At 70.7% G+C, this 20666-nt stretch overlaps 3 protein-coding genes across 3 annotated transcripts; 2 read left to right on the top strand and 1 right to left on the bottom strand.

The window, feature by feature from the left end:
- The first annotated feature begins 934 nt into the window (after window positions 1–934).
- PLVAP (plasmalemma vesicle associated protein) lies at window positions 935–3375 on the top strand. The gene is made up of 6 exons (XM_075723854.1): window positions 935–1312; window positions 1697–1787; window positions 2007–2596; window positions 2948–3071; window positions 3183–3261; window positions 3369–3375. The coding sequence occupies exons 1-6, from the start codon at window positions 935–937 to the stop codon at window positions 3373–3375; spliced, it is 1269 nt and encodes a 422-aa protein (XP_075579969.1).
- Window positions 3376–5062: 1687 nt separating this feature from the next.
- GTPBP3 (GTP binding protein 3, mitochondrial) lies at window positions 5063–8446 on the bottom strand. The gene is made up of 9 exons (XM_075723431.1): window positions 8409–8446; window positions 7259–7494; window positions 6808–6894; window positions 6495–6697; window positions 6326–6398; window positions 6092–6235; window positions 5786–5951; window positions 5394–5672; window positions 5063–5294 (listed from the first exon to the last, which is right to left on the bottom strand). Exons 1-9 carry the CDS (start codon window positions 8444–8446, stop codon window positions 5063–5065), a joined length of 1458 nt encoding a protein of 485 aa, XP_075579546.1.
- A 2617-nt stretch (window positions 8447–11063) lies between these two features.
- On the top strand, window positions 11064–20323 carry ANO8 (anoctamin 8). The gene is made up of 18 exons (XM_075723422.1): window positions 11064–11163; window positions 13981–14091; window positions 14266–14398; window positions 14486–14624; window positions 14990–15086; window positions 15472–15588; window positions 15667–15794; window positions 16018–16179; window positions 16430–16582; window positions 16694–16820; window positions 16922–16977; window positions 17077–17151; window positions 17422–17565; window positions 17904–18575; window positions 18673–18864; window positions 18943–19074; window positions 19416–19526; window positions 19646–20323. Exons 1-18 carry the CDS (start codon window positions 11064–11066, stop codon window positions 20321–20323), a joined length of 3327 nt encoding a protein of 1108 aa, XP_075579537.1.
- Window positions 20324–20666: the final 343 nt, after the last annotated feature.

The raw sequence follows: 20666 nt of genomic DNA, 5'->3' as shown, positions 1-20666 counted from the left end.
CAGCGATGCTGGCATGGGTGGCCGTCCTCGCATGGGGCCAGGGCCGCCCGCGCCCCACGTGCTCGGCCGGAGCTTCCTCAGCAGCCTGGGGACCCGGTGGTCCCGCAGGTGGGCATGGAGAGGTCTGGATTTGCCCCTTACTCCCCTCCACCGGCTGCTCGCTGCCCAGCAGAGATGTCCCCAGTGGGGGACAGGGACCAGGAGCAGCTCCCCGGGCCCCGTGGCAGGATGGTGGCTCTGCGGGGCGACAGCACCCATGGGTGCCGCAGCCTCCCACCGTCAGCTCCATCCCATGGCCCCAGGTCACCCACCCAGCCCCACTGCCACCCTACCTGCAAGCCAGGGCCTGGCCGCATCCTTCCCCCGCCCGCGCGCTGCCTGCAAGCTGCAGGAGAGCAGATGTGCAGCGTCAGTCCCTGCATGCCACCGACCTGGCGAGCAGCGGGGTCCGGCGGTGACTCGCATGCCACCGTCACACCACGAGGACAGGGCACCAGGACCAACCCGGCGTGCCCGGCGCAGGCAGTGGGTTCCTCCTCCATCACCCCACCAGCGAGCGCCGGCGGCCGCAGCCCACCCTGCCTGGCCCTGGGGCCTCATTCCCCAGGTATCCCCGGTGCCCACCATGCCGGGGGCTATTTCGGGGGTGAGAGCCGGGCCCAGGGGAGCGCCGGGCCCCGGGACAGGGAGGGGGAGCAGGGTCCCAGGTTTCACCCTTGTCTGTTAGCAACCAGGAACAATAGTCCTCCTGCAAAACAGAAGCCGTATCGTGATAACCTGGCGGGTCTGAGGCATCCGGAGAGGCAGGAAGGAGCCCAGCAGAAGGAAATATTAAATAGAGCAATATAAACACAGCAGCGCGAGCGAGCTCCGCCCCGGCGCGGCCCCGTTGAAAGGCGCTGCCGTGGGGAGGGGCGCGCAGAGCATCGGTGGCATGGAGAAGAGCAGCTACGCCATGGCCAAGTTCGGTCTGGAGGCCAAGGAGGCGATGCCCAAGCGGGACTGTGGGTTTTACGTGAAGTACATCTTCCTCTTCACCTCCCTCATCCAGTTCCTCATCATCCTGGGGCTGGTGCTGTTCATGGTGTACGGCAACGCGCAGGCGGGCACCGACACGCACCTCCGGCTGCTGGAGGAGCAGCTGCAGGATCGCTACAGCAAGATCATCACCCTCAGCGGGAGGAACATCAACCTGACGCGCACCCTCAACGCCACCCTCAAGGAGAAGCAAGGGCTGCAGGTCCTCGCCCAGAAAGTGCAACGGGACCTGGATAAGTGCAATAGCACCCAGACCCTCAACCCCCTCCCCAAGGTGAGCCCCCTCCCTGGGGAGGGAAGGTGAAGCCCCCCGGGTACTGGGGGCAGCGACCCACCCATGGGTGCTGGGGGCTGCAAGGAGCCGGGACCGCGCTTCAGCCCCACAAGCTTCAGCGGGGACGGGCAAGAGGGTGCGGGGCGGCAGAGCCCGCTGGCGATGGCGACGTGCCCCCCCTCCCCGGCGGGGGCTCTCGGCATCCCGGAGGCAGCCGCCGGCCGAGGGAGTTCCAGGCTCGCGGCCCCCCCTCCTCATCCTCCCCAGCCCCCTGCCCTCGCCAGCCCCGGCGCTCTCCCCACCACCCGGGGGGAGCGAGGCGATGCCGGGGGGTCCTTGTGGGACCCTCTGACCCCCCCCTCCTCTTCCTCCTCCCCACCTCAGCTGCAGGAGATGATGAGGATCATCTTCTACCAAAAGACGAAGCTGGACGAGTGCCACATGACCATCAGCCTCATCAACGCCAGCTGCAGCGGTAAGGGACCCCCCCCACCCCCTCCAGCCGCCCCCCACCCTGGGCACCCCCCTCCCAGCCCCCTGGGGACCCCCAGCACCCCTCGGGGACCCCCCGCAGCCTGCGCAGGGGGTCTGCCCCCTCCCCAGGCCAGGCAGGGGCGTCACCCCGAGACGTGGGGTGCCAATCGGGGTGGGGGGACGACGCCACTTGCCCCAACCCCGTGCCCCCCGCCTGCAGCCGACAAGGCGCTGCTGCGGAGCCAGCTGGACCAGACAACCCTGGCCAAGAAGGAGCTGGAGGAAAACTGCCGCAAAGCGGGTGCCACGCTGACCAAAGCCACCCAGGAGCAGGAGGGCTGCCAGCGGGAGCTGCTCACCACCAGGACCGTCTGCGAGTCCACCAAAACCAACCTGGAGCTGCAGAAACGCGAGTGCAATTCCTTGAGGTCCGACGTGAGCTCCTTCTTCCAGCGCGTCAAGGGGATGCTCGGCTCGTACAGCTGCAGCGGCGTCCACGACGAGCTCCGATGGTTGACGCAGCAGACGGAGGGGCTTTTCCTCTGGCAGCAGGAACGGGAGACCAAATACGTGGGGAAAAGCGTCTGTGACGTGAAAGTGCTCCAGTGCCACATCAACTGCTCCAGGGAGAAGCAGGAGTTGGAGAAGCAGCTGCAGGATGTCGAGAAGCAGGTCAAGGGCGGTCAGGAGGAGAAGAAGAAGCTGCTGGTGGAGAAGGAGCAGCTCGGCAAGGAGCTGGAGGAGAAGAGCAAAGCTGCCGAGCAGGCTGGGTACTTCAAGGAGCAGCTCAACACCTGCATGGGCTCCAAGGTGAGGGAGCTGCCAGGGCACGGAGACATCCTTGGGCACCCTCTGCGGCCGCTCTGGGAGCACACGAGGCCGGGCACGTACATCTTTCTTTTCCGCACGCAATTTTGGACGCGCATCTTTCTTATTGCACACGTGCTTCTGCCAACGCGCCTTTGCACGCGCTTTTTCTTCTGCACACCCGTCTTTCTTTTGCAAACATGCTTCCGCACGCGCGTTTCTGCACGGCCGCGGGTGCTCCCCGGGGCAGGGACAAGGCGCTGCAGCACCCTCAGGCCCCCTTCGCCCAGAGGTGCCATGCCAAGCGGGACAGCGGTGCCGGCGCTGACCGCCTCCACCCGCTCTCCTCCGCAGATGGACACCTTCTTCGACATCACGGGCTCACGGGTGCCGGCGGGGAGCGGACGGCTGGGACCCTTCACCAGCACAGGCTCCTACGTGGATGCTCTGAGGAACCAGGGCATCTTCGGGAATATGGGTGAGTCCCAGGGGGATGCTTGCTGTGGGACCAGCCCCCCGGCACGCTGGGGGCCACCGTGTCCCCCCCGGCACCCAGCCCGGCTCAGGCCACGCTGCTCCGTCCCACCAGGCAAAATCAACGCGGAGGAGATCCAGCGGGCAGTGCAGAAGATCATCGAGCAGTACACGTCCACCGTGAACAGCCCCAGGTGAGGGGGGCCGGTGTGGGAGCCCAGCGGGCTGGGGGGGGGGGCGGAGGGGGCTGGGTGCGCCGGGGGCGAGCAGTGCGGGGGGCCTGATCCTGCCCTCTCCGCAGCGGCTAAGGGCCGAGCGGCGCACGGAAAGCAGCGGCGAGGGGCTCGAGGACAAGCCCAGGAGGTGCTTCCCACGGCACGGACGGCAAACCCTGACCAGGAGCGAGCGGCCAGCACCACCGCTGTCCCCCCGCCCCGGGGGGGCCAGCAGCATGGCGGGGGCCAGGGCCACCCTCCCCTGTCCCCTTCCCCGAGCCCCTGCATTCCTCCCCTCCCACACGCTCGCCTCCCCCGCACCTGTACCCCTACGCTTGGAGATGGGGCGATTGGCAGCTGTAAATACAGCCGGCCCCGAGCACCGACACAGCTCGCCACACGTGTGCCTGGATGCCTACGGGGTGGGGGGATGCAGGGGCCGCAACTGCGACGGCGAGCGGGAACACCCCGTCCCAGCTTCACGTGCGCCTTTGGGGGGCTGCGATTGCCCCCAACCAGAAAACCCAGCCCCGGCGGTGCAGGGCAAACCCCGGCCCTGGGCTTTCCCTGCTCGCTAGCGGGACGCACGCGATGCCGTGGGAGCGGGAAGCCCTCGGCCGCCGAGCCCTGCCAGCCCCGTTCTGCCACCGAGCCCCCTTGGCGTGCCAGGGCGTGGGGCCGGGGTGCAGGACGCGCCAAACGCGGTGATTAATCGCCGGCTGCCGCTCGCTGATTTACGGCCGCGCTTCCCGCTCCTTCCTGTTCAAAGAGCCTTTCCTGCCTGCTGAGCTGCCCACACGCCACCCCCTGCCAGCACCTCAGCGGCAGCACGTAGCGCTCCCGGCACGTCCCCATCACCAGCCCCAGCCGGCACCCCCGGGTCCTGTTCGCGTCCCCCAAATCCCACTCGGGTCCCCCGAGCCGCATCCCTCCCGGGATACGCACAGCCACGTGCTCCCGCCACCCGCCGCTGCCCGAGGATGGGGACGCTGTGCCCGGTCCCCCCGGCCCTGCCCAGCCTCTGGAAGTGCGGGGTGCCAGGGTGGGGTCGGGGCGATGGAGGGTCTCCCCCGGGGACCACGGCCGCGGCTGCCCCGCTGCAGAATCAGGGGGGACCCGCTCGCTGCCAGAGGATTTCCTGGAACTCCACTATAAATAATTTTGGAGCCCCAGCAGCTTCCAGAGCCTGGGAGCGCCGGCTCGGGGCGGGTGGGAGAGCAGGGGGTTCCCGGGGAGCCGCCACTTTTGGGGTCGCAGAGCCCAAAGCTGCCAGGTGGGTGCAAGAGCTGGGGGGATCCCACGGCCCCCCAGGCTGGGGCTGTGCCCTGGGGGGCGGGGGGGGGACCCCAAGACCCCCACGCCGTGTCCCCGGGGCTGGGGGTGCACTTGGGGAGCCAGGATGGACCCTGCCGGGATGTCGAGCCCCGCGTCCCCCATGGCCATGGCGTGGGGGGGGGATGCCCCAGGGGGGAAGCCCAAAGTGGCTTTTCCCTTCCATCCGTTCCAGCTCCTTGTTTGTCCTCCTGGCCAGGAAACAGGGCCTCTCCCAGCGGGCTTTTCCCTGTCTGGGGGTCAGGACATGCTCCCCCCGGCCCGGAAAGCACCGCAGCCCAGCACGGGGACGCCGAGCCCCGTGGCACCGGGGACCAGGGAGGGGGAAGGATGCCAGAGCCGCCGAAGGCACCACGGTTTAATACCAGCACGGAGCCAAGAGCCGCCCTGCCCACGGTCCCTGATGCTCGCGGCACCGCGGCCGGGCGACTCCCCGCCACCGCACCCCTCACTTGCCGACGCAGAAGTCCCTGAAGATGATGTCGAGGACATCCTCGGCACCCACGTGGCCGGTGATGCGGCCCAGGTGCCGCCGCGCCAACCGCAGCCGCTCGGCCGCCAGTCCCAGGTCCCGCCGGCGCTCCCGGCCGTAGCGCGCCAACGCCGCCGCGCAGTCACCCAGGTGGAGGCTGTGCCGGTTCTGCGTCAGGCTGGGCGAGCCTGCCAGGGGGTCTCCGCACCTGGGGCGGGGGGAGAAACCAGCCTGGAGCAACCCCCTCCCCAAGCTGGGACGGGGTGCCCGGTGCGGCGTCCCCCCGCCGGTACCCCCCCGCACTCACAGCTGCGCCAGCTGTCGTGCCAGCAGCTCCAGGAGGTGGTCGAGCCCCTCGCCCGTCTTGCAGGAGAGGAGGGCGACGGGGGGCAGGGGGTCCCCTCGGGCGCAGGCGTCACGCAGGGCTCCCCCACCGCCCCGCAGCAGGTCGGCCTTGTTGAGCACCAGGATGCAGGGGGAGGTGGTGGGGGGCAACAGGGACCCCAGGGCAGCCCCCAGCCCGGCCGGCTCGGCGGGCACCGCCGCGGCGTCCAGCACGGCCAGCACCAGATCGGCTTGCTGCAGCCTGGAGGTGAGGCAGCAGGGTAGGGCACGGGGCCGCATCCTGCCACCTCCCCGCCAGCCCGGCCCCAGGGGTGCGGGGGTACCCCCAGCCCGGCCCCCCCAGCCCGGCCTCACCGGTCCCGCGCGCGGCTGACCCCCTCCTGCTCGACGGGGTCGGTGGCATCGCGGAGCCCGGCTGTGTCGCTCAGCACCAGGGGGTAACCGCTGACGTTCAGGGACACCTCCACCACGTCCCGCGTCGTCCCCGCCACCGGTGACACGATGGCTGCCGGACGCTGGCCTGGGGAGGGGACGAGGCAGCACAGGGGACGATGCTGGGGACCCCCCTGCCCTTGCAGTGTTGGGGACAGCAGCCGCTGTCCCCAGGGAGGGGGGGAACCTCGCCGCGGCTGCAAGCAGCCCCCGCCGCGCCCCACTCACACAGCAGGTTGAGCAGGCTGCTCTTGCCCACGTTGGGGGGGCCGGCGATGACGGCACGGACCCCCCCCCGGAGCAGCTCCCCACGGCGCCCGTCCCGCAGGTGGGCACCGATCTCCTGCTCCAGCGCCCGCACGGTGGCATCCACTGCGGGGAGAGGGCAGGGGGACGTGGCGGCGGGGAGGGGGACGGCGGGGACGGGGTGTCCCAGCCCCTCCCCGCCCCGCCAGCCCTCACCTTGGGACAAGACCTCTTCCTCCACGTTGTCATCCTCGCTGAAGTCAATATATGCTTCAAGGTGGGCGAGAGCCTGGGGACCGGGAGGGCGGTCAGCGGGGACAGCCCAGCCCCGCGTCCCCAAGCCACCATGCGCCGCGGATCCAAGCCCACTCCCCACCACCCCTACCTGGGTGAGGGTCTCGCTCCAGCGCTGGTAGAGCTGTCCCAGCTCGCCCTCCATCTGCCGCAGCGCCTGCCGCCGCTGGGCCTCCGTCTCCGCCCGGATCAGGTCCCCCAGCCCCTCGGCCGCCGTCAGGTCCAGCTTCCCGCGGCGGAATGCTCGACGCGTGAACTCCCCGGGCTCGGCGGGACGCAGCCCGGGCAGGTTCCCTGCCAGCCCCGGGGTGAGCCCCCCTCCCCGAGCTGGGGGCACCCTCTGGCAGCACCCTGGGAGGCAGGACCCAAGGGGAAGGGGGGAAAAGGGACGGGGGGAGCCTCACCCAGCGCCCGCAGCACCCCGCTCACCACCGCCGGCCCGCCGTGCACATGCAGCTCGGCGCAGTCCTCCCCGGTGAAGCTCTGGGGACCTGCAGAGCCGGGACGCAGCTTGGATGGGCACCGGCTGAGCCCACCGCAGCGAGCTCATCCCGGCCGGATCCGGCACACCCCGTCCCTTCCCCACCCGTGGCAGCAAGCCGGCTTCAACCCCACCGGGGCTTTTTGGGGGGCTCAGGAGAGACCCTCCCACTAGCAGCTGTGCTGCAGCTACAGAGGATCGGTGCAAAGGGGCCAGCGTTGAGCCGGGACCGTCCCCGCCGGCATCTGCGCTCAGCCAGCTTCACGGTGCAGGGGAAGCCAAGAGCGGCTGAGCTCTGCCTGTGCCGGGCACCGAGACCCCCACCGAGCACCGAGATCCCCCCACCAAGCACCGAGACCTGATGCCAAGCCCACCTGGGAACCAGACGACGAGGCCGCGGTCCAGGGGCTCGGCGGTGGCGGGGTCGCGGATGCGCCGCAGGGCCAGGACGCGTGGCGGGGGCAGCTCGGGGCGGCCGGTGAGGCTCTGCAGGGCCCCGCGGCTGCCCGGCCCGCTGGTGCGGATGACGGCCACCGCGCACCGCCCGTGTCCCGAGGAGACGGCGAAGATGGTGTCCCCCCACGCCGCGGAGCACAGGCGCTGCGCCCACCTGTGACGGGGGCAGGCAGCCCGGAGAGGGGGCGTGGGCGTGAGGGGTCCCCTCTCCACACCCCCCCAGATGGGGCAGAGAGAGTGCAGGGATGCACAACCCCCCCATTGACCCCCTGGGACCCTTCCCTGTGCACCCCACAGACCAAAAGAGGCTCCCACCAGGGCCCTGGGGTGCATACCCCTCCCTATGCCCCCCAAGATGCTGGGGTGCACCCCCTCCTTCTGCAGCCCCCCACCCCAGGTTGCACACCCCCCCCCCCCCGCACACCCTGCCAGGCCCAGGGCAGGCAGGGTGCAGGGTGCACCCTTCTCCCCCTGCACCCCCCCATCCTGAATGTGCAGCCCCTCTCCATGCACACACCCCCCCATGCGCACCCCTCTGCTTTGGGGTGCATCCCCACCCAAAGGCACCAAGGTGCATCCCCCCATGCACCCCCTCCCCGTGCAACCCTACCTCCAGGTGCTCCCCCTCCCCATGCACCCTCTCCCTAGGTGCACCCCTTCCCCAGGCACCCCCTCCCTAGGTGTACCCCTCATCCCAGGTGCTCCCCCTCCCCGGGTGCACCCCTTCCCCAAGCACCCCCTCCCCAGGTGCTCCCCCTCCCCAGGTGCTCCCCCTCCCAAGCTGCACCCCTCACCCCAGGTGCTCCCCCTCCCCATGCACCCCTCCCCAGGTGCACCCCTTCCCCATGCACCCCCTCCCCAGGTGCTCCCCCTCCCCAAGCACCCCCTCCCCAGGTGCTCCCCCTCCCCAGGTGCTCCCCTTCCCCAGGCACCCCCTCCCCGGCTGCTCCCCTTCCCCATGCACCACCCTACACCGGCGGAACTCCAGCCCCAGGCACACCCCCTCCCGTGCACCCCCTCCCCAGGGTCCCCCCACCCCCGGGAACCCCCACCCCGGGGTGCCCCCACCTGCGTCCCGCCGCGCCCAGCGCCCTCCGCAGCGCCATGAGCCCCCGGCGCACGCCGCCCGCCCGCACCCCCCGCGGCGGCCTCAGCGTAAGGGCCTCGCCCCGCCCACCCGCGCGCGGCGATTGGCCAGCGCACCAGCGAGGGGCGGGCTTTAACCCCGAAGTCCCGTTTCTGATTGGTCAGCGGGCCCTCCATGATGCCGCGCCGCCTGAGGCTGTGCAGGAACCGATCGCTTCCGCCCGGCGCGGGGCGCGGCGCTGCCTGGGGCGGTCGCGGGGGTCCGTGCCCGTTCCCCCCGGGCTCCCTGCCCGTTCCCCCCGGGCTGACAGGGCTGCCGGGCTGCAGCCACCGCCCCCCGGTCCCTCCGAGGCACTGCACGCCCGCTCGTGCCCCGGGTGCTGCCCCCGCGGGGTGCGGGGGTGCAGCGGGACCCCCCCCCCCGGGGGTCCCCCAAGTATTGCGGGGCCACCCTGCGGGTGCGGGGCCGGGTGGGAGCCAGACACCCGCGACCCCCGGCTGCACCCTAAAAATAAACCCCAGCACGGCAGGACACTGAGCTGGGGGATCCCCGTGTCCGGAGCAGGGGGGCAGCACCCGTGTCCCCCCATGGCAGAGCCCACCCCTGCCTGCTCCCTGTCCTAACGTCCCCTCTGCACCCACCGGTGTCCCCGTCCCTCGGGGGGGTCCTTGCCCCCATTCCAACGCAGGCTGTCCAGGAGCGCTTGGGCTTTTTGGGGGACCCCTGCTCACCCTAGGGGGGTCCCTGTGCTGGGGACCCCCAGGGTCCGCAGTGGCTGAGCCCCGGCTCCGCACCCAGCCAGGCTGGAGCTGCTCATCCCCCAGGAACCCCGCCACGTCCCGGGGGTCTCACCCCACAGCGGGGGCCAGGGCTGACCCCTGGGCTGCGGGGAGGGGATTCCCCCATGTCTCCCCCACCGTGTGCACCGGGAGGGGCCCGCAGCCGCCCGCGGCCTCACCGCTCCGTGAACCATAGAAATTTTCCCCAAGCAGCGTCAGAGCGCGGGGCCCGCTCCCCATCCCACTCCCCATCCCTGCCCGGGGCTGGGGGACCCCATCCCAGTCCCCATCCCACTCCCTATCCCATCCCCTCCTGCTCAGGGACCAAAGCCTTGGGGGGGGACACACACAAACCAACCAGTGTACAGGGCTTGGGGTGCAGGCAGCCAGGACGATGGGGTCCCCCCTGCTCTGGGGGTCTCCCCTCATGGTCCCCAAATTCTCGGCTCAGTTTGCAGTGGTTTTGAGTCAGCCGGGGCCTGTGGAGGGCTGCAGGCTGCTGCGGTGGCGGGGGGGGACAGGGGGGGAACGGCCATGCAGACAAAGGCGCTGGAGCAGGGAGGAGCAAGCAGCAGCATGGCCGGGATGCTGGCCAAGATGCTGGCAGGGATGCAGGCAGGGATGCAGGCAGGGATGCTGGAATCCCCGGGATGCTGGAGACCCAATCAATGTCACCTCCTGTGCTAAATCCCTGCGGACACCCCCAAATCCCCGACCCCACCACGCTCTGTGGGCCAGGGACGAGGGATGGGAACCCAGAGGGGCTGCAGCAGAGAGCATCGGCTCTGGGGCTGGGAGGGGTCCCTGGGGGGGTCCCCAGGGGCTCCGGGGTCCTTGGGTGTACACGCCCCACACCCACAGCCCTGCGCACCCCTGCAAGGCCCCAGGGCAGACCCCAGGACCCCCTCCCCACCCTGGGGTGCAGAAGCTTTTCCGCGTGCGCCCCCCGCGTGCCCCCCCAGCTCTGGGCGGCTCAGCCTCCCCCTCCCTGCCAGGGCTGGACTCGGCCCAAGATGGGGACAGTGGCCAGGCCTGGCCTGGGAGCCACGCCAGCCTGTCCCCCCCCCTCCAGCTGCCGAAGCAGAGATGCCAGAGGAGGGGACGGCTCCTTGTGGCACCTTCATCAGCGCTGGCACCCAGCCCCTGCCCCAAAATAGCCGCGGGCGTGCGTGGAGCCGGGTGGGGGGGGGGGGGTGGCAAGCGGGAGTTGGCACAGGGGTGCCCCCCACCCCAATGCCCACACTGCCGGGGGGCTCGCAGGACCCTGCAGCCCTGCGTGGGGCTGTGTGTGTGTGGGGGGGTTCCCCCGAGTGATCGGGGCCGGGCTGTGGGGTGGGGGGGGCAGAGGAGGGTTCCCAAAAGGTCAGGGAGGCAGCGTGCATCCCCGGTCGGGTTACCGGCTTCTGTCCGTCTGTCCGTCCTCCCCCCCCCCGCACCCTGGGTGCTCCCGGGAACAGCCTGACCCACGGAGCGGGGGGGCACGGGGGGGGGGGACGGGGACGTGGGGCAGCCCCGGGGGGGGGTGCCGGGGCAGGGCCAGCAGCCGGGATGCCCCCGGCTGGGGCGGGGGGGGGGGTGGGGGGGGGGAAGCCGCCGCCCCGCTCCCCGCAGGACCAAGCCCACGGGGCGCGGCCGGACACGCGTGGCCGGTGCGACCGGCGCTGGGGAGACGGCGGCCAACCAGACAATTAAAGGGGCCGGGAGCGCGGCGCTCCGCTCCGCCGCCTTTGTCCCTCCTCCCGCCCGGCGGCGGCGGCGGCGGCTCGGGCAGCACCGGCGGCACCGGCCCCGAGCCCGGAGCCGCGGCGGCCCCCATGCACCGGCCCCCGCCGCCGAGCCGCCGCGGAGCCCCGCACCATGCCCGAGCCGCCGGCGGCAGCGCAGGACGGCGACCGGTCCCGGCGGGCCCCGGCCGGCGAGGAACGAACGGAACCGGTGGCCCCGACCGGCGTCCTGGGTAAGGTGGCACCGGGCGGGAGCGGCCCCCGCCGCCGGGCTCGGGTCGGGGCTGCGGGGCGGCGGCGGCGATGGGGAGCGGGGGTGGGGGCCGCTCCCTGCGGCTTCGATGCGGATGGCGGCGGGGCTCGGCCGGGATGCGGCTCCCCGGCGGCGGGGCGGGGGGGGCCGTGCCCCCGGTGGGGCTCTGAGCACCCCCCGGGAGGGCTCCTGCACCCCCCGGGACAGCTCCGTGCCCCCCACCACCACCTCCCCGGGGGTCCCGTCCCTGTGCCCCCGGGGGGGTCTGTGGCTCTGCAGGGATCTGTGCATGTCCCCCCCCCACCCCGGGACTGCTCTGTGCCCCCCCGGGATGGGCTCCGCGCACGGGTCCGTGTCCCCGAGGACGGACCAGTGACCCCCCAGCATCGCGTCCACGCACCCCCTGTGTCACCCCCGGGCCGTGCAGCCCCCCGGCAAGGTCCGTTTGCCCCCCCAGGACAGGCCCGTGCCCCCCCAGACCGGCTCTGTGTCCCCCGGGCCGGGCTGGGCAGCGGGTACAGGACAGGGGCTTTAGGCTGGGGTCCCCAAACTGGGCTTGGGGTCCCCCCTGCGTGGCCCCAGGAGCAGGTGACATCCCCACGGCCACGGCCGGGGTGGGTTGGGGTCCGCAGGGCAAGGCAGCGCAGGCAGGGCCTGCTGCCCGCCGTGCAGCCGAGCGGGACCGCTGCCTGCGGGAGGGTGACCCACTTTGCGTCCCCCCCCGGGACGCGGCCGCCCGTGGCAGGCGGCATCGCCGCTCCCCCAAATGCCTCCTATCCCGGCGGCCGCGGGCTCCGCTCGGCGGTGGGGCAGCGAGGTGCCCGGTCCCGGCATGCTGCAGCTCCCGTGACCTTTTCCCGGAGAGCCAAGGTGAGAGCGGCACGGCCACGGCGTGCCGGGGGGGAGCGGGTGGCCGTGGGGACGAGCGGGGACGCAGCTCTCCGGGTGTGGGCTGGGATGCTGCGGGGCTCCATCGCCGCGCTCCGCCGGCGGACCCCGCGTGCCCGTTTGGCGATGGCACCGGGTGCTGGGAGGGGGCTGGCGGCCGCTCTCGCTGGCAGCGGGGTGAGAAGGACCCCGTGGCCGGAGCGGGGCGAAGGCAGGGTCTGGCCCCCCATGCCCAGCCAGGGTGGGAGGGCAGGAGCGGCGCTGGGGACCCCTCTGCGCCTCGGCCACGTCTTTACCCTTGACCTTGGGCAAGAAAAACCCTCCTGGCACCCGGAGCAGAGGCCTCGGGGTGGGTGCCCACCCCGCTGGCATGGGCCCGCTTTGCATGCCGGCACACACGCGTGTGCAGGCTTCGCCGGCTGCCTCCACCGCTGCCCGGCTGTGCCCGCTGGCGGGGCCCCCCACGGTGCCCCCACCCCGCTGCCCGCGCTGCCGGCTGGCTCGCACCGCTCCCGGCAGGGTGTAAATAATTCAGGGTGGCTGAGCTCACCCTGATGGCATCGGCGAGCGGCCCGGCCAGCGCGGCTGAGCCACCGCCGCCAGCACCCTGCGCCCACCCTGGCCCCCCCGGCAGCGCTGGGCCCGAGATGGGGGACGCGCCCCGGGGTGCAGGATGGGTCCTGCTCCGGGGGCGGCTGGCTGGCAGCCTGGCGCCGTCTCCGGCTTTTGCCCACGGTGCCAGGACAGGGCGGCCTTTCAGAGCCCGGCGCCGCGGCCCCTTCCTGACGGCGGCTCAGGCAATGAGTTTGTCAGGTCTCAGCCCAGCTAGCGGCGGGGGGGGGGGTCTGCCCTGCTCCCCCAGCCCAGGGGGATCTGGGGGTGCCCGGAGCCGGGGTGCATCCCCTGGGATGAGCTGCCCGAGCAGGTTTGGCGTTTCCTGTTTTTCGGGGCTGGCAGGTCCCCGTGTGAGCAGTGTTTCCGGAGCCCGGGGACCTTCCCAGCCCTGGGGCAGCCGGAGAGGCCGTGACGTCCCCTGGGCATCGGTCCACCCGCCCCATCCTGGCTCTGCCAGCCTGGCTGAAGAGGGGAAACTGAGGCACGGAGGTGCCCGGGCACACTGCCGGTGTGGGGCAGGGAGAAACTGGGTCCCACAGGGGGACCCACCCCAGCACCTTTGGGGAGCCTCATCCTGCCCTCCCTGCCTACTCCAGGCAGCATTTTGGGATGCACCCGGTCCCCGTCCGCCCTGAGAGGCACAGTGGGGACGCTGGGCACGGGGATGGCACGTCTCCATGGCGTGGGCACCCCGCAGCAGGACAGGGGCCGTGTCCCTGGGCTGGCCCATGCCAGGGGGTGACGAGGGGACCCTGGGGACCGTCCCCATCCTGCCTCACCGCAGCAGCACAGGGCCTCCCTGGGTTTCCATGGAGACCGGCTGCTTTTTCGCTCCCCCCATTTTTCCTGCGGTTTCCCATCTCCCGGAGCCGCGGCCCTGCCGGATCCTGGCCCCACCGAGGGGCTGCGGGCAGAGGTGAGCAGTGGGGGGGGGTGCAGGGGGGCACCCCGGGGCACCCTGCAGCAGCCGGCACCCCAGGGGTGCCAGGACGTGCCACCAGCTCCTCCCCGGCAGCTGTCGGGGCCTTTTTGGGCACCCTGAGCTGCCGGAGGAGAAACCCGAGCTGTGGCCAGCGTCACCACAAGTGGGGCCATGACCCGCTGCCGTGGCCACTGAGGCCACTGCCGGGGACAGCCACCGCCGGGGACGTGCCAGCCGTCCCCGCACCCATGCCATGCGCCGGCAGCTGAGTTGCTGGTGCTTCGGGGTCTGGTTCCCAGTGCTGCGGGTGGGGGGGTGCCCGGTGGGGTCCTGCGGCTGCTCACCCCCCCGCTCCCTCCCTCCCTCCGGCAGATAAGCTCTTCGGGAAGCGGCTGCTCCAGGCCGGGCGCTACATCATGTCCCACAAGGCCTGGATGAAGACGGTGCCCACGGAGAACTGCGACGTGCTCATGACCTTCCCGGGTAGGGAGATACCGGGGGTACCCGGGGCTGACAGCGCCGGTGGGGAGCACCGGGATGGCGGCGCGGAGCTGCGGTGCGGATGGGGGACACGGCGAGGGATGGGGACCAGGGTGGGCTGTGCTGGGAGACGTGGACACCCCGGTCCCTGCCGCGGTGCTGACCGGTGCCGTCCAGACACCACCGATGACCACACGCTGCTCTGGCTCCTGAACCACATCCGCCTCGGCATCCCCGAGCTCATCGTCCAGGTCCGGCACCACAAGCACACCCGCGTCTACGCCTTCTTTGTCACCGCCACCTACGAGAGGTAGGGTCCTGGCCACATCCCTACCCCCTGCCGTGGCCCCCGCCGTGTCCCCAGCTGCGTCCCCAGCCGTGTCCCCTCTCCCCGCAGTTTGTTGCGTGGGGCCGATGAGATCGGGCTGCGAAAGCCGGTGAAAGCTGAATTCGGCGGAGGCATGCGGAGCTTCTCCTGCGAGGAGGATTACATCTACGAGAACATCGAGAATGAGCTTTACTTCTTCACCTCTCAGGTGGGATGCGGAGGGACGAGGGACACGGGGTGGGGATGCGGGGATGCAGGGATGTGGGGATGCACGGATGCAGGGATCCAGGGTGGGGATGCAGGGATGCACTGATACAGGGATGCAGGCGTATGGGGATGCAGGGCAGGGATGCAGGGACATGGGGCATGGAAGGCAGGTCCTCTCCCCCTCCCCAGGTGAAGAAGGGGATCAGGGAGCCCCAGCCCAGCTGGGGACGGAGCCAGCCATCCCCCACGCTGGGGACAAGGGGGGTCTGGGGAGGGGACAGGACAGGGGTGGGGGTGGCAGGAGAGGGGCCGGGGGCCGTGCAGTGGGACCATCGCCCAGGGCTCAATCCTGCTGCGGTGCCACAGGAACGGCAAAACATCATCAGGTACTGGCTGGAGAACCTGCGCGCCAAGCAGGGCGAGTCGCTGCACAACATCCACTTCCTCGAGGGGCAGCCCATCAGTGAGTATGGCACGGTGTGGCGCGGCACGGCACCGGCACCCCACTGCCCTGCTCCCTCTGCCCAGCCTGTGCCCAAGCCGTGCCGCGGCGGCCCTGAAGGACACAAGCCCAGCGAGGGTCCCCCGTCACCCCATGTCCCCATCCCCGGGGCTGTGCGCCGGACGGGGTGGTGGGTGCGCGGCGGCAGTGCCGCGCTGCGGCCGGGCAGTGCCAGGGTTGGGCACAGAGCCCCGTTGTGCCGTGGTCTCCCCCAAACCTGTCCTCCCCATTGTCCCTGCCCCAAAGCCCACCATTGCCGGGGCCATCTGGGGACACACATGGGGGGGCCAGGGTGGGCTGGCAGCGTCCCCGCAGCCCATCCCTCACCCCGTGCCCCGCGGTGCAGTCCCGGAGCTGGCGGCCCGCGGCGTCATCCAGCAGGTCTTCCCGCTGCACGAGCAGAGGATCCTCAAGCGGCTCATGAAGTCCTGGGTGCAGGCAGTCTGCGAGGCCCAGCCCCTCGGTAAGGCGCCCAGGGGGGTGGCATGGGAGGGGTCTGGGGGTCCCAGCCCCGCTCATTCCCCCTCCTCGGCCCCTGCAGATGAGATCTGCGACTACTTCGGGGTGAAAATCGCCATGTACTTCGCCTGGCTGGGCTTCTACACCTCGGCCATGGTGTACCCCGCCGTCTTCGGCTCCATCCTCTACACCTTCACCGAGAGCGACCAGGTGAGAGGGGTCGGGAAATGGGGGAAATCCCCACATTTGGGGGTCACGGGGTGGGGGGTGTCCGTCCCTCCTCGCTCCGGGCTTTCCCCATGATGCTTTAACACTAATTGCTATGAGCTGGGAGGCTCCCAAGCCCACAGCGGTGCGGCTCCCCCGGGGTTCCGAGGGGGTTTTGGGATGGGAGGGGAGCGACCCCGGTGCAGTTGGTGCCATCGTCCCGCAGACCAGCCAGGACATCTGCTGCGTGGTCTTCGCCATCTTCAACGTCATTTGGGCCACCCTCTTCCTCGAGGAGTGGAAGCGCCGTGGGGCCGAGTTCGCCTACAAGTGGGGGACACTGGACACCCCAGCTGAGTCCATCGAGGAGCCCCGGCCCCAGTTCAGGGTGAGCCCTGGGGAGGGGGGAGTCCCAATGCCTGTGGGGGTCCCTGGGGCTGGGGAGCAGCTGAGCTCCCCCCGACCCCGACGAGCCACCTGGGCTCAGTGCGGAGAACTGGCACCTTCGTGCCACCCCGCACCCCTGCACCCCGAAGGGGTCTGCACTGGGTCCCATGGCACTGGGGTCGTACAGGGATCCCGTGGGGCTCCCCGCCGCGGGGAGGGTCACACGCTGCCGTCCCCCTGCTCCCGGGTAGGGCATTAAGAGAATCAGCCCCGTGACCAGCGCCGAGGAGTTTTACTACCCGCCGTGGAAGCGCCTGCTCTTCCAATGCCTGGTCAGCCTCCCCGTCTGCCTCGCCTGCCTCTCCTTAGTCTTCCTCCTCATGCTGGGCTGCTTCCAGCTCCAGGTGGGTCCCTATCCTGCCCGCGCTGGGCTGCCAGCCCCCTCCGCGCTGACTCCGTCCCCATCCTCATCCCCATCCTCATCCTCATCCTCATCCCAGTCCCTGTCCCTGCAGGAGTTTGTGCTGAGCATCCAGGAGCTGCCCCGGATCATCCGTTTTCTCCCTAAAATTGTCCTGGCCATCATCATCACCGCCTGCGATGAGGTTTACAAGAAGATCGCGTACTGGCTGAACGACATGGGTGCGTGAGGGAGGCACCCGGGGGTACTCCTGGCAGGGCTGGGGGCTGGGACCCCCCCCCCCCCCGAGCCCCACCCTGAACCCCCTTCCTCTGCTTTGCAGAGAACTACCGCCTGCAGAGTGCCTACGAGAAACATCTCATCATCAAAATCGTCCTGGTGAGAGGGGGCCAGGCAGCCCCGGGGGGGCCGGAGGGGACTGGGGGGGTCCCAGCGGCCACCCCGCACTCACCACTCCCCCCCCCCCATCTCCCGCAGTTTCATTTTGTAAATTCATACCTGAGTCTTTTCTACATCGGTTTCTACCTCAAGGACATGGAGCGGCTGAAGGAGGTAAGGGGCCGTGCCTGGGGGTGGCGGGGCTGGTCTGAACCCCCGCCCCGGTGTCGCCCGGACGGACAGACGGACGGATGTCCTTGACCCACCCCTGCCACCGTCCCCCCCACCGTGCCCTCCCAGGGGGGCCGGTGTCCCCGCATGCCCCCGCCGCAGTCCCTGGCTGCTGCGCTCCCGGCCGGAGGCTGCGCCGGGTCCCCAGCTCCTGCTCCTGCTCACGGTCTCTCTCTGTCTGTCTGTCTGTCTGTTCTTCTGTCCCTTCCACAGCTCCTGCTCATCTTCTCTCTCTCCCAAAGCCTCATGCGTCAGCTCAAAGAGGCTCTCCTTCCCTCCATCCTCCTCCACCTCCACCTCTCTCTCATCTTCTTTAAGGGCCTCCTGGGCTTTTGCTGGAGACTGGGAGTATCCAAAGTAGGAGCGGGGAGGGGGGGGCCGGGCATCCCCCCACACCCCACCCCTCGCCCCCCACCCCGGGACCCCCACAGCCCCCAGGAGGGAGATGGGCATCCCCGGCTCAGCGCCGCTGAGGTCCCATCCCACCCGTTGTCACCAACTGGGGGGGTCACGGTGGGGCGGGGGGACACACACCAGGCTTGGGCGTCCCGCTCCGCCAGCGCGGCCACGGGGACAAGCAGGGACCCCTCGGGGGCAGGCGCTGGGGGTGCAGGGACACACACGCCCCCCCCACATACCCCGGGTGCTGTCCCCAACTCCCCGGGTGACAGCGCGCGCCCCGTGTCCCCGCGCAGATGCTGGCCACGCTGCTCATCACCCGCCAGTTCCTGCAGAACGTCAGGGAGGTGTCGCAGCCCCACCTCTACCGCCGGCTGCGCCGGGGGGACCTCAGCCTCCGCAGCCTCCGCCAGCTCGCCCACGCCGTCCTCTGCCTGCTCACCCCCCACCGCAGCCCCCCAGTCCCCCCCGAGGGCTTGCGGGGGGAGAAGAAGTGTCTGAACGGGGGCTGCGGGGTGCCGGAGGAAGAGGAGGAGGAGGAAGAGCGGCGTGAGTTGGACTCGGAGGAGGAGAGCGCCCTGGATTGTGGGTTGAAGCTGAAGAAGGTGAGCTTCATCGAGAAGGCGGAGCGGCGCGGCGGGGAGCCCGGCGGCCCCGAGGATGAGAGCTTCCTTGAGGAGGGCAGCCCCACCATGGTGGAGAAGGGCATGGACCCCGCATCCGTCTTTGAGCTGTGCGAGGATGAGGAGGAGTCTGAAGGTCCCCCCTGCAGCCCAGTCAAAGCAGCGGAGCCGGCAGTGGTCCCGCGGGCTGGCCGGAGGAGGCGGGCGGCCGAGAGCCGGGAGGAGGAGGAGGGTGAGGAGGAAGGGCGGAGGCGCAACCGGGCATCTTGGATTGACCCGCCGGAGGAGGACTACTCCACGCAGCTGACGCAGGCGGAGGTGGAGAGCTGCATGAAGAAGTACGAGGTGAGCGGCCCCAAGGGGGGCACGGGGCTGGTGGGGTGCGGTGTACCCCCTCCCAGCCCCATTGCAACATGCTCTTCCTCTTCCTCTTCCTCCCCAGGACACCTTCCAGGACTACCAGGAGATGTTCATCCAGTTCGGCTACGTGGTGCTCTTCTCCTCCGCCTTCCCCCTGGCCGCCATGTGCGCCCTGGTGAACAACATCATCGAGATCCGGAGCGATGCCTTCAAGCTGTGCACGGGGCTCCAGCGTCCCTTCGGCCAGCGGGTCGAGAGCATCGGGCAGTGGCAGGTAGGCTGGGGGCCGGGGTGGGGCTGGCGGGGGTCCCGGTTGGCCGGGGGCTCATCCCCGGCACCATCGCTCTTGCAGAAGGTGATGGAGGCCATGGGCATCTTGGCCATCGTGGTCAACTGCTACCTGATCGCCCAGTGTGGGCAGCTCCAGCGCCTCTTCCCCTGGCTCAGCCCCGAGGGAGCCATCATCTCCGTGGTGGTGCTGGAGGTACGGTGCTTGCGCCCGCCGCCCGCTCCACGGCCTTCTGTTATTGTAGGGTCTCCCGGTGCGTGACAAGGTGGTGTCTTGGCTCCGACAGCCAAGGGCTGCCGCAGACCTTCCCCTCCAGGGATGGGGTCCCAGCCCTAAACCCCCTGCTGCAACCCCCGGCAGCTCCCTGCAGGCAGTGGGTGCTGCCAGGCAACACAGCGGGGCCCAGAATCCCCCAGGCTGTTATTGTAGGGTCTCTCTGGCCCCCCAGCCCTTGCGGGGTGCATTTTGGGAGGGGACGGTGGTGCCCACAGGGCCGGGGTGGGGATGCTCAGCCAGATCCGTGTTCCCCCCTGCAGCACTTCGCCCTGTTCCTGAAGTACATCATCCAGGTGGCCATCCCCGACATCCCCGCCTGGGTGGCCGAGGAGATGGCCAAGCTGGAGTACCAGCGCCGCGAGGCCTTCAAGGTAGGCGATGCCGGGATGGGACCCTCCTTGGGGTCGAGGACAGAGCTGGGACCCCCCCATCCCTGGGGTTGGTGGGCTCCCCGGGGTGTCCCCGGGGCTGACGCGCTCCCCGTCGACAGAAGCACGAGCGGCAGGCACAGCACCACTTCCAGCAGCAGCAGCGGCGCAAGCGGGAGGAGGAGGAGCGGCAGCGGCACGCCGAGTACCAGGCCCGCAAGGAACGCGAGTCCAGCCGCGACGAGGCCAAGCCCGAGGCCGCCGGGCAGGACCCGGCCCACGAGAAGAGCCAGAGCAAAGGGAAGGGCTCCGGGGGTTCCTCGCACGGCTCCGACAAGCCCAAGCGACCCAGCTCCCTCCTGGCCACCAACAACGTGATGAAGCTGAAGCAGATCATCCCTTTGCAGGGCAAGTTCCTCTCCGGGGGGGCCGGGGCCAGCAGTATGGCCACCGCCAGGTCCCCCCAGTCCCCTACCAGCAGCGAGAACAAACTCCCCGGCTTCCTCAGCTTCAAGTTCCTGAAATCCCCCGAGACTAAGCGGGACGCAGGGACCGAGAAGGTCCAGTCACCCACCAAGCCATTCAATCCCGGCAAGCTCTTCAACTTTGGCAAGTCGGAAGGGGCCGGGGGCAACGGTGCCGCAGCCACCGCCTCCCCCCAGCCCCGGCCCGGCCCTTCGGCGGACACGGGCGAGCGGCCGGTCCCCAGCAAGTCCCATCTCAACGGGGTGCCGGAGGAGGGGGGCCGAGAGGAGCTGGAGAGCCGGGCAGAGGAGGAGAGTGGGGGCTATAAACTCTAACCGGACCTTTTGGGGGAGCGGGAGCGAGCGGGGCTGCCCGCTCCCTTCTCCAGGCAGCCGCGGACATCGTCACCCTCTCGCCGCTCCATCCCCTGCCGCAGGGAGCGCAGGGCCAGGCCTGAGCCCGCCGGGTGCCAGCCCCTCGCTCTGCACCGTCCCCCTCTGCACCGTCCCCTCGCGTCCCTCCAGCCCCTCCGCTGGGACCCGCCGCCGCCCCGGCTCCAGCTCCGGCTGCATCCTGCACCAAGGACACCTGAGCAAAGCGCTGTCGGTGCGAGCAGGGCAGGCTCCGGCCGCAGCCTCGCATGGAGCATCCCGACAGGTTTCCCTCCTGCGCCCCTCC

Source organism: Pelecanus crispus, chromosome 20 (assembly GCF_030463565.1).
Source record: "Pelecanus crispus isolate bPelCri1 chromosome 20, bPelCri1.pri, whole genome shotgun sequence".
NCBI lineage: Eukaryota > Metazoa > Chordata > Aves > Pelecaniformes > Pelecanidae > Pelecanus > Pelecanus crispus.
Note: the sequence above shows the minus strand (reverse complement) of the source record. Positions and strands in the feature narration are given on the sequence as shown.